General features: G+C 44.0%; 2 protein-coding genes across 4 annotated transcripts in view; both read right to left on the bottom strand.

Annotated features, from left to right (window-relative positions):
• The window catches only part of man1a2 (mannosidase, alpha, class 1A, member 2), a 63,161-nt gene extending 51,181 nt beyond the window's left edge, over positions 1–11,980 (bottom strand). The window contains exons 1-2 of one of the 3 annotated variants that reach the window (XM_077617294.1): positions 11,895–11,980; positions 1,537–2,062 (exon numbers count right to left, since the gene is read on the bottom strand). In XM_077617294.1, coding sequence (XP_077473420.1) covers positions 1,537–1,850 — 314 coding nt within the window. In that variant the 5' untranslated portion in view covers positions 1,851–2,062; positions 11,895–11,980. Of the gene's footprint in view, positions 1–1,536; positions 2,063–7,478; positions 7,618–7,863; positions 8,432–11,894 lie in introns of those variants that run through there. The other 2 variants (XM_077617293.1, XM_077617295.1) reach the window with 2 other exon arrangements.
• Positions 11,895–12,764, bottom strand: part of trim45 (tripartite motif containing 45) — a 38,736-nt gene continuing 37,866 nt past the window's right edge. Inside the window, exon 9 of the transcript XR_013304632.1 lies at positions 11,895–11,993. The gene's annotated coding sequence lies outside the window, so the exon portion shown is untranslated. The remainder of the gene's footprint in view (positions 11,994–12,764) is intronic.

Genomic DNA, 12,764 nt, shown 5'->3' with positions numbered 1-12,764 from the left:
TGACCAAAAGGTGAGAGCATTGTAGGTTTTTGTTTTATATATTGCCACCTGTGTGGAGTTTGCATGTTCTCCACGGGCCTGCGTGGGTTTCCTCCCACATTCCAAAGACATGCATGGTAGGCTGGGTGGACACTCTAAATTGCCCCAAGCTATGAGTATGAGTCTCCTTATGCCCAGCAATTGGCTGGCCACAGGTTCAGGGTACCCTCGCCTTGTGCCCAAAAGTCAGCTGGATAGGCTCCAACACCCCCTTGTGAGGATCAGAAAATGAATGAAATGTAATTTACTGTATTTACTCGCATATAAGTCGCCCCACGTATAAGCCGGGTCCTTAAAATGGTCTTAGAATTGTTGAACTTTACAATTTCTCACATATAAGCTGATTCACAATTTTCACCTCCATTTTCATGGTTTTAATAGTACAAATTTCTTGCTTTGAAGGGAAAATCTTAAGAAAAATAGTAAATGTTACTACTACTGGTGAAAGAGTACAGCAAGTCTTGTGCGCGTATAAGCCGTACCCTTCATTCAATCATATTTTTTTTTGTTACAAATACGGCTTACATGCGAGAAAATACAGTATTTGAACATTTAAGACCTACCATATGTATACATGTACATCTATGTGTATGTATTTGTATGTATGTATGTGTATATATATATATATATATTTATATTCCAGCAAAACGCTTATTTATTTATATATTTATTCAAGTGTTTATTTATTAACTTACTTATTACCTATCTATTTATGTCTAAAATGCTCTTCCTGTATCTGCATTCGCACCTTCTTGCCACTGTGACAATGAAATTTCCCGAATACGTAATGAATAAAGTTATCCAATCCAATTTTATTTTTTTTATGTATTTATTGTAAGTTTTTTTAAGTAGCTATGAATTTGCATGTTTTATTATTTCAACATTTTCATTTTATTCACTTTAAACAAAAAAACTCTACTTTTATTTATTTTGCCTATCTTTGCTCTCTAGTTCTGCTTGCGCAAAATCGAATGTAAAACCTTTATGAATCTCCTCAAAATTGGTGGGTGGGAACTGGATGGGGTTATTTTCTACCGCGTCACACACCATTACTTTCGTGGGTGTTGTGCCCTCCTGCTTATTGAGAAGCACTACAGAACGTCCTCTACATTTTCATCCGCGTTTTGTTCAATAACTTAATCAGAGAGCTGAGATGATGGGAAGAACATCAATAACGAGCATGATCTGATCAATGCCAACCCCGTCCAGTTCCTGTCCACGCAGAAATTTTAATGGGGGCCCTTTTAAACACCCCGGCACACCACCACAACAATTACGGGAGGATCTCATCTACCAATGTGTTTGCTGATTGCATCTATGGCCTCAACTGCAAAAATAGGAGAGCCGCCATGCAATGTGCCCAGAATTTGCTTTCTCGTGTTGGGACGTCAATGGAGAAAAATGGATGTCTTTTAAGTGTTCTTCCCACTGAGACACAATGTGCAAACTTGAGAAAAGCCAACAATACAAGATTTCAAGATGAAGATTGAATTTTACCTGTGTCTATGTTCATCGTGTCCTCCTTGACCATGAATGATCACCTGACCAAAAGCGTGCTTGCCCTCTTTGGGTGAGTCAATGTGGGGGATGAGCACATCTTCCAAGCCCAGGTCAAAGCGCTTGTGCTTGGAGTTGTCAGGCAGGAAGAAGAAGGCGCCGAAGCACAGGGTGATGAAGGCACTGAGAATGAGCAGCAGTATAAATTTCTCAGACAGCCTCAAGGTGGCACGATGGTGCGGGAAGGAGGCAGCGCCCGGTGATAATGTGGGTATACGGCGTCCAGAGAGGGGTAAAAGTGCCGGGGTGGTCATGTCGAGGGTTGTCGACGCACGTTGCAGAGCAGGACAGAAGGGAATGAGGTGGCAGGGAGGATAGCACGACCTCACGACCGCAGCGAGTGCCGTTTGTTGCAGCTGATTGACTTTATTATCTCATGCCCGTGCTGCCAAACCCTAACACCAAAAGATTATGAGGTCCCTCAGTGAAGAAGTGACCGGTGAACAGGTAAAGTGCCATCACCATTCTGGAAGGACAACAAAAATATTAACCAATAACTTGGAATGCAAAATTCTTATAAACTGATTCCTTCCCTTCATTTATCATGGTTTGATGCATAATCTAGCTAGATTCATTTCATAGGCTACAAAGAAAATATCATCAAGGACAATGGATCGATATCAATTCTATACGTAAAAATAAAGCAAAACCGATATTATACATGACCAAAAAAAACCCTGCTTTTTTATGCCTGCAGCAATTTCACCAAATAAAAGCCAGCGGATTTTATATGTATTTAAAAGTGAAGCAAGCACCTGAAAAAGGGGAGCCTTGAACAACACCAGAACCCTTCATTTAAGTTAAACTTATGTTTACTTATGTTATGTTACAAGCAGGGCGGCCCGGTGGCACGAGTGGTTAGCGCGCCCATCTGTGTGGAGTTTGCATGTTCTCCCCGGGCCTGCGTGGGTTTCCTCCGGGTACACCGGTTTCCTCCCACATTCCAAAAACATGCATGGTAGGCTGATTGGACACTCTAAATTGCCCCTTGGTATGAGTGTGCATGGTTGTCCATCTCCTTGTGCCCTGCGATCGGCTGGCCACCGATTCAGGGTGTCCCCCGCCTCTGGCCCGGAGACAGCTGGGATTGGCTCCAGCACCCCCCACGACCCTAATCAGGATAAAGTGGTTCAGAAAATGAGAGATTCACTCATTCATTTTCTGTTACACTTATCCTTGCGGGATGTGGATATCTGATATGTGATAAATATGGATATACGTCATATATCATGTATGATATAGGATTATGCTATATGAACATATAGAAAGTGAAAAAAAGAAAGTGATATTTTTGCCAGGATGAAAAATAAATTATTTTAACTGGCAAAGTTTGGACAAGGCAATCAGTCAATCTTGAGGTTCTGACAGGCACCAGTCTCATAGTTTTTGTGACATAGACCATCTTTACATAAAAAGTAATATTCTGACAAACCACCAAAGCCGCTGCATAGCAATACTTAAATACCTCCGACATGAACCTTTGCCCACTCTCTGACGGGGAGTTTTGCTACCAGCTAATTCAAACCTGCCACAACAAATGTCCAAAAGACACCAACAATATGCTATGTGGACCAATGTAAAAATAAAAGCCCAAGTCATAAATAATATTGAAGCAATCCCAAATTAGGCTTTTGGGGGGCCCATGATACTACTTCCACCATATTGCGCAGGTGAGCTTGTAGGTTTTTGGATCCTTTTTTTCAGCATACTTTGCTTTTACTTTCCATCCCCTTGGTAAGGGTTAATCATGGTCCCATCAGTCCATAACACAATCCAAAACTTTTTGGGCTGAATTCTGTACTTTTACAAACTCCAATCTGAATTGATCAGGATTGAGCTTGCTGTTCCAATACTTTTGGAGGTGACTGTACACTGAGCAAATTACACTTTTTTTTCTCACTGTCTGGAGTCAAATCAGACTGACCCCTAAATTGGATTGGATTGGATTGGATAACTTTATTCATCCCGTATTCGGGAAATTTCGTTGTTCCAGTGGCAAGAGGGTGAGGATACAGGAATAGGAAAGGCATTTTAGACATAAATAGATAGGTAATAAGTAGGTCAAGAAATAAATACATGAATAAATATATAATTAAATAAGCGTGTTGCTTAGCACATATATACATACACATAAATGTACATGCATGCATACGGTAGGTCTTAACACTCAGCCATTTTTTTGTTAAAGAGCCTGACAGCTGATGGGCGGAAGTATCCGCGAAAGCGCTCCTTCCTGCAATGAGGGTGCCGCAGTCTATTGCTAAAGGAGCTTCGGAGGGACTCCACAGACTCATGCAGGGGGTGGGAGGTGCTGTCCATGATGGACATCATCCTGGTGAGCATCCTCCGCTCTCCCACTTCCTCCACAGAGTCCAAAGGACAGCCCAGAACAGAGCCGGCCCTCCTGACCAGCTTATTCAGCCTGTTCCTGTCCCTCTCCGTGCTCCCGCATCCCCAACAGAGCACTGCATAAAACACTGTAGATGCCACCACAGTGTCGTAGAAAGTCCTCAGCAGTGTCCCACACACTCCAAAGGACCGTAGACTCCTCAGTAGGTAGAGGCGGCTCTGGCCCCTTTTGTACAGGGCATCTATGTTCGTGGACCAATCTAGTTTGTTGTTGAGGTGAACACCCAGGTACTTAAAATTCTCCACGATTTCAATGTCTGTACCCTGGATGTTCACCTGAGTGGTCTGTTGAGGATTCCTCCGAAAATCGATGAACATTTCCTTTGTCTTACTGGTGTTGATGTAGAGGTGGTTTTGCCTACACCAGTAAACAAAGGCTGTGATGACTCCCCTGTACTCCAGGTCGTTCCCGTCCGTCACTCGTCCAACAATAGCGGTGAAGTTCGATGTGTAGAGGGAGAAGAGGAGTGGAGAGAGCACTGTGCCTTGTGGGGCCCCCGTGCTGCAAGCTACCACATCAGACGTACAGTCCTGGAGTCTCACATATTGTGGTCTGTCAGTGAGGAAGTCGATGATCCATGCGGCTAGGTGGTTCCTTACTCCAGCCTCTTCCAGTTTCCCTCTCAGTAGGACCGGCTGAATGGTGTTGAACGCACTGGAGAGGTCAAAAAACATAATTCTCAGCGTGCTTCCCGTGTTCTCCAGGTGTGAAAGAGACCTGTGCATCAGGTAGGTGGTAGCATCTTCCACACCAATGCCTGGACGATAGGCGAACTGCAGAGGGTCCAGCTCTGCATTCATCAGGGGCCTGAGGTGATTGAGGATGATTCTCTCCAATGTCTTGATCAGGTGAGAGGTTAATGCTACCGGCCTGAAGTGGTTTGGCTCCCTGGGGTACGCAGTCTTAGGAACTGGGACCACACAGGAAGTTTTCCACAAGGTGGGGACCTTCTGTAGACTGAGGCTGAGGTTGAAAATATGCAGAATCACTTTACCAAGCTGATCCGCACACTCTCTTAGTAGTCTGGAGCTGAGGCCGTCTGGACCGGTAGCCTTCCTTGCCTCGATCTTCTTTAGCTGTTTTATCACCTGATCGACAGTAATGCAGAGGCCGGTGGAAGAGGAGAACGAGGGGGAGCGTTGCTTCTGGTCTGGGGGGTCAGGGGAGTGGGGGCATGACTGAATCTGTTAAAGAACTGATTCAGTTCTTTGGCCCACTCCCCGTCTCCGGACTCCGGGTCTCTCTCTGTTCCCTCCATGGCCCGAAATGGTCCTCAAGCTCCTCCAGACCTCTTTGGTGTTGCCTCTCTGGAGTTGGTTCTCTAGCTTCCTCCTGTAGATGGTCTTTCCCTTCCTTATCTCTCTCTTCAGCTCCTTCTGGACCATTTTCAGACTCTCCTTCTCCCCAGACCCAAAAGCCCTCTTTTTCTTGTTCAGGAGGGCCCTTAGATCCCTGGTGACCCACGGCTTGTTGTTGTGCTATTATAGTCTGCAGGTAGGTGGACTGTAAAAGAGACATGCAGGTGGATCGGACCTGAGTGGCGTGCCGTCAGACTAGGTGGAATTTCGGGGTAAACCTCTCCTGTTTCCAGCCAGACAGTTACCAAAACAATTTATTTTTATTAAATGCTACAATAATGATAAAGATAATTTCTTTGAGAATTTTCTATTATTTGCTGTAAGGTCAAAAGTTTATATTAGCCAAGAAATCAGAAGTAGTGGAGCTCCATAAGTCTGGCTGAACCTAGGGTCCATTTCCTAGATCAGTGGTTCTTAATCTTGTTGGAGCTACCGAACCCCACCAGTTTCACATGCGCATTCACCGAACCCTACTTTAGTTTAAAATAAAATGTGATTTTTTTCCAAATTCAAGATAGTATACGAATTCCTCGCAGCACTGATTGGCCAAGTAATGTCACGTGATCATGTGAATATTCAAGGCTTTTAATCCAGTTCTTTTAATCCATTTCTATAAAAAAAAAAATCTAGATATATCTAAAATGGTCCGGCCCACGTGAAATCAAGTTGACGTTAAAGCGGCCCGCGAACCAACCCGAGTCTGACAACTTTGGGTTAGAACAAAAAGCTGCACCCACAGCGGCCCTCAAGGAGCGGTTTTCACACCCCTGCCCTATACTATATGTAATGTTACACAAATAACCCTTTTGGTACAATTTTAATAGTTATGGATCTCTGTGGGTCTTGATTGTTTACTTTTTAGTACCCTCCATCATTTGATTGTTGCAAAAAAAATCTGTGTGTTCCTTTAAATATAATGGACAGAGGCCTATATTTGATTGATTTTACTGTCAAACAGTATACTACACTTAGTTAAAACCTTTCTTCAGTCACTGAATGGAAAAATGTCCATAAAATCTCATTATGACATCAGAAGTGTGCTAATTTGGAGGTGAGGAAAGCTCGTGGGTATTGAATGAGAGTGTTGCTTTTTGTTTTTTTAAAGTGTGGCATGTAAATGGCATACATTTGTTAATCTTGAGGCCAGAGCTGGTTTGTTTCAGGTTAAGTAGCTAAGGTGGGCCGAGAAGTCTTTACAGGGACAAGGCCAGGCAAGTGGTTGTCTATCGTGTATAGACATGATGTGTCGATGTGTCTTGACCGCCGTGGCAGAGGCTCCACCGAACCCATGAGACCAACTCACTGAACCCCTAGTGCTCGATCGAACCCAGGTTAAGAACCACTCTCCTAAATGCTTGTAGGTGACATGTTATGTTCAAACAGTTACACTCAAGTATAAAAATCAGGTGAGTACGAGCCATCACACACATTCAGACAGATGATGGGATCTGTATCCAAAAGATGAATGTGTTTTGGTCTGAATTTGTGACAAGCCCAGAACAAAATTCAAAAGAACTTGTAAAGATGGTGGATGAAACAATAAGTAAATGTCATTATCCACATGGAAACAAAACTTGCACTGACATGCATACATTTCTCCTAATGAAACATTTCAAATACCAGATTACATTTTGCAAAAAGACACCACGACAAAGATCTTAATTTCTGGATCCATCTCGTAGCTTGATAATTAAAGTGGAGCTGTTTGGCCCATTTGCAATAAAAAGAAGGACGCTGGTAGACCTGACAACACGAAACCAAATATGACGCATCATGTTATTGAGCTATATTTCTGCAGCAGGAGCTCTTCATAAAATAGATAGCATCATAAAAGAAAGAACATTAAATTGAGATAAGGCAACATCTCAAGACATCAGCCAGAAAGCTACAACTTGGGTGCAAATGGACCTTCTGATTGGACTGTCACCCTAAGCAGACTGCCCAAATGGTTTCAAAGTGTCTTGAGGAAAAGAAAATCAATGTCTTGGAGTAGCCACCACAAAGCCTTCATCTCAATAGAAATTTGTATCTTAGTTTTGCATCTCCTAAGGAATTCCGATACCCTTTTTCCTGCATTGTCACCAGATACGACATTTCAACCACTAGACAATTACCTTGAGAGAAGCAAATGCTTGCGGCAGGTGGAAAAGTGAACAGATTTTGGCATAACGCATAATTGCTGTTAGAATTTTAAACAAGTACATATCATGACCCTGCATGCAAAGCACGAATGGGTTTCAGATTCCTGGATGCATGGGTGGCTACTTTATAAACAACATCGTAAACGGAGAATTCAATCAGAATTACGTAGTATCACAGTGTTTGGTGAAATGATATTTTTCGGGGCAGAGGGGAAGCAGAGCAGTGTTGTGTTCTGTAGTATGACAATTCCTCACGACTCATTCCTTATTCAGACTGAGGTTATTAGCCGACTGCTAGCCCCCTTGCTACTCGTTAATAGCTGGCTAAAGCTCGTTTATTCAAAAATGTCTAACTTACCCGTTGATATTCATCGACAGACGAGAAAAGTAGTAATCTTAAATGCACATTTGGCGTGCTAACATGATGGCTCAATGAGTTCGAGGGCGGTGACACAGACAGATGGGCTGGTTCCGTTAGCTGCGATTACCAAGATGCTAGCTTGTCTGTCTAGTGAGCAGCCGGCGGAGGCGGTCTTTAGTCGCTGCCGTGCTGCATCACCATTGCTTTCATTTTCTCTGGGAACGTTTGACGTGCTGTCCGAGTCCCAGGCCGTTCGCGTAACGCAAGTGATGTACCGAGGGCGCTCATGGTACCCAGAAAAAAAGATTGTGCGTTTGTTGAAGGCTGGAAAAAGGGGTGGGGGTTCCGGTTACGATGCGCCGTGCTACAAACGAGGGCGGAAATCGCTGAGTGGGCTCTCCAGTGGGCCTGAGTAGTGGACCGATCGTATGAAGCCTTCCTGCTAAGATTGATAGAAGACGCTGGGACCAGTTGAAAGCATTCAGCCTGATCGGAAAAGGGATGGTGTGACAAAGCATTAAAGACCATTTAACTAATTACATTAAACTAAAACATTAATGACCATTTCAACTAAATACATTAAAACCAAAACATCAAAGACCGTGGTCGCCCGTCGGCTTGAGTGGTTAGCGCGTCAGCCTCACAGCTCTGGGGTCCTGGGTTCAAATGCAGGTTGGTCCACCTGTGTGGAGTTTGCATGTTCTCCCCAGGCTGTGTGGGTTTTCTCCGGGTACTCTGGTTTCATCCCACATTCCGAAAAACATGCATGGCTGATTGGACACTAAGTTGCCCCTAGGTATGAGTGTGGCGTGAATGGTTGTCCGTCTCCTCATGCCCTGCGATCGGCTGGCCACCGATTCAGGGTGTTCCCCGCCTCTGGCCCGAAGTCAGCTGAGAAAGGCTCCAGCACCCCCCACGACTCTAGTGAAGATAAAGCGGTTCAGAAAATTTCATATCATTAAAGACCGTTTTAACAAAATACATTAAAACCAAGTCATCAATTCATCAATTTCGTCACACGCAGTTTCTGCGTGTGATGACAAGTAGGCTTTTTGTGTTGTGATAACTACAACAGGGGCCTATGTCCGATTATTATTATTATACAGTCATACCCCTACTTACGAAAATTTCCGGTTACAAAAGCTTTTTATATGCAAACGATTTTCTCGAGATACGAAAAAGATCCAAGTTATGAAATTTTCAGGTTACGAAAGCTTTTTATATGCAAATGAGTGCCTCGACATATGAAAAAGATCCAAGTTATGAAATCCTCAAAAAAAAGTAAATGCATTTCCTTATGTTATTTTATTCTGAAAATATTGTCGCGGATACATTGATTCTCACTTTAGAACCTCGCTACACTCTACTGGGCTCTCATTGGCTGTCTCACAACAACCACTAAGATTCTGTCATGTACTTTTGACTGCCGTTCGTCGTCATGGAGTTCTGACTGTGTTTTTTGTTGAGTTTTTCCAAGTGTGGATAAAGCGGCTGCTTCTGTTTTTATCATCATGCCTCCCAAGAAAATTAACATTGCGAATGAAAAGAAGCGGTCAGAGAGGAGGACAATGACAAGTTGGTCGAGGGGCATAAAATCAACTCTCTAGAGTTAATGAAACACTCGACAAGAAGGCGGACGAGCATTCCAGCAGCAAAAATAAAAAAATGCTGGAGAAATTTCACAAACTTTCTGTCTTCGTAGAAAAAAACACATCCAGAAAGTGTTCACGAGTCGTGTGATCTCCCACTTTGACGACATTTTTCTGTTGCATTATGAAAAAAATGTTTGAAGTCATCAAATTAAATCGTCTTTGGATAGTTTTTTCCCCCCAAACGTCCGTCAACCAGCACTGCAGGAGGGCAACTTAAATCCAAACAGAAGAACCAGAACGACTAATAAAATGGGTGAAAAATTAAATTACAAAGAAATCATAAAACGTTAATGTTTGTTGTTGATTAATAATTTTAATGTTGTCTGAATTCTTTATGTTGCCTATATTTAGATGTTTGTTCATGTGCTGAGCACTGCTCTCTAGCACTGCAATGATTCCCCATTCTCAGTTTTTGAAGTAGTATTCCTCCAACATATACAGCTAAAACAGCTTGCCTGTTTTTAAACGCTAAGTCCTCTAGCGCTCGCCAGTCGGAGTTTGTCGAAAATATTCTTCTCTTGCTCCAACTCCAGGAGGATAATCTTGGCCACTTTTTAGGATCAACCTTGTACTCAAGCAATCCAAGCATATAGTGGATGCTCTGGAGAAAGTTGCACTTGTACAGTTTGTTGATCACAAACTGATAGTGATTGCTCAAGTAATACTCCTCGTTTATATAGAGGCATGCGTGTTGTATCTGGCTTGGGTGATTGACCTCGCAGCTATAACAGTCTTCTTTAATGAAGTTTGACAACACTTTACTGAGAAGGTAGAAGATTGTTTTCTTGATATAATCGTACTCGTTAATCAATAACCAACCTCTCGCCTTAGTCGTGAAAATAATAACAGTTTTAATCTCTATCATATAAATCTGTGGGGTCTTGAGTCTTTTGCGGTGGGTTGAGAGGTTGTGGGGGTGTCGCTGACCACCTCTTGTGACACAGGTATATTGTCCTCTATCGGGGACTCAGATGGATCTTTTCCTCAGTATATGCATAGGCGGCGGGGCGTCGAAGAAGAGGGATGACGGCGTCGAAGGAGGACTATCCTCGTTGTTGGTGTCTGTGTCGGTGTCGAATGGCAGCACCGACCTCTCCTGACTGATAGAGATTAACGTGTCCTTGGCCAGCGCCTTTGATGGCGAAGCTCCGGCATTTGGCGGCGGCAGACTGGCCCAGCTTTTCCTCAGTATACGCACAGGTGGCGGTGGGGCGTCCAAGACGAGGGTTGACGGCGTCAAAGGAGGACTATCCAGGTCCGACTTCTCCTGACTGATAGAGATTAGTGTCTCTCGTCTGGGTCGGTGTTGTCCGCGTCGGTATACTTCGCAAGGCTTGCTCTGGTAACTGAAGGCGGATCGATTATCTGTGTACCAATCAGCTCGTCCTCTTCTTCTCTAACCTTGCCGTCGAAAGAGGATCGGATGGTCGGAGTATTCAATCCAAAATGCCTTTTTCTCAACCGCCGAAAAAGAAAAGACATAGGGGAGTAGCTTCCGTTCTGTGGCTGTTACTCCTTGTTAATATGGCTAATGTGATGAGGCGGAGTTCTGAGATCTGTCGCAATCCGCCCCTTCTCTCCTATGCAGGCATGGTTACTTAAACGTCAACGCACTTTTCATGCCCACCGCATTTTGCCATAGTTGTTGTAAAAGAGGGGGGAGATTCTCTCTGAGAAATCGGCCTTCTTAGCATTCCACTTCACCAACGGTATGTGAAGGACTGTGGTAAAAACTCCGCAATCGTTGTTAAATGATTCTAACAGAAAATCCAACTCATCTTTAAAAACAATGTCGTTAGAATCCTTCTCCAGAGGCTCTTTTTGTTTTATTTTAACTCTGCGAAAACTTCGATTGTTGTTGGAGCTACTCAAAGGCCAGACGAATGCGAGATCTTCCCAAACTTTGGATAAGGTACGGCTTTGAAACAGTACACCTGGTATAAGCTTGTGTAATACACCCCAATCGTTTGAATTTACCATAGCTATATTATCGTCCTTATTTTTCGCGTAAAGACATAGCTCGCTCATCAGATAGTTGAATCTGAAGACCCACGAGCTCAAATTTGTTAAAGGCCTATCTTCCTCCAATGTCTCCGTAGCCGGGGATTGTAAACAGCGTGGGTAGTTTCGATTTTTTCCCGTGGCATCTGTGATGGCTCTTGGACGTGTATGAGTCATGCTGACGCATTTCTCGTTGATCATCATTGTTCTGCGATTAGGATAAATGGGAACCTTACCGATTTCCAGGCGGCAAGGGGTATACATCAATACCTATTTATTTAACATCATTAATGTCATCATCAAAGCAATGAACATCTGCCATCCATCAAAAAGGATGCCCTCGCCAACCCACCCGCAGGTCGTACCCCTCCTTACCGATTTCATGACCTCCTAGGTGACTTGTCTATTCTCTCAGGGTGTCCCCTACTCCGTACCTGAAGTCAGCTGTGATATGCTCCAGCACCCCCCTTTACCCTTGTGAGGATAAGTGGATCAGAAAATGAATGATATTAATATACTAGGCAGCAGGGCAAATGGCTTGCGACCGATTCAGGGTGTCCCCTGCCTGGTGCCCGGAGTTTGCTGGGATGGGCTCCAGCACCCCAGATGCAAACCCCCTTCCCAAATGGATATATAGCTACTATTATTATAGTAGATATATATTTATTCAAATAAACCTCATCTCTCATCTCATTTTCTGAACCGCTTTATCCTCATTAGGGTCGTGGGGGCTGCTGGAGCCTATCCCAACTGACTCCGGGCCAGAGGCGCAAGACACCCTGAATCGGTGGCCAGCCGATCGTGGGGCACAAGGAGACGGACAACCATGCACACTCACCCATACCTAGGGGCAATTTAGAGTGTGTGCACGTGTCTGCATGTTTTTGGAATGTGGGAGGAAACCGAGGTGCCCGGAGGAAACCCACGCAGGGCCGGGGAGAACATGCAAACTCCACACAGGTGGACGTGGCCTTGATTTGAACCCAGGACCCCAGAGCTGCAAAGCCGACGCGCAAACCACTCGTGCCACTGGTCCGCCCTACATTTAAACCATTAATATGAAAAAACATGAGAATCAGCTCTGTTCGAGCACATAGAACAAAATAACCGCCTCTGCCACCTACCGGTATATAGTAACAAATTAATGCATGATTAATTTTGAAGGGAGTACATCGTATACAATTTGCAAACATTTTGTCAAACAGTTCTTGTAGAGGCGGCCCGGTGGGGCAAATTGTTAGCGCG

This window comes from Stigmatopora argus, chromosome 13, assembly GCF_051989625.1.
Source record: "Stigmatopora argus isolate UIUO_Sarg chromosome 13, RoL_Sarg_1.0, whole genome shotgun sequence".
Classification (NCBI taxonomy): domain Eukaryota; kingdom Metazoa; phylum Chordata; class Actinopteri; order Syngnathiformes; family Syngnathidae; genus Stigmatopora; species Stigmatopora argus.
Note: the sequence above shows the minus strand (reverse complement) of the source record. Positions and strands in the feature narration are given on the sequence as shown.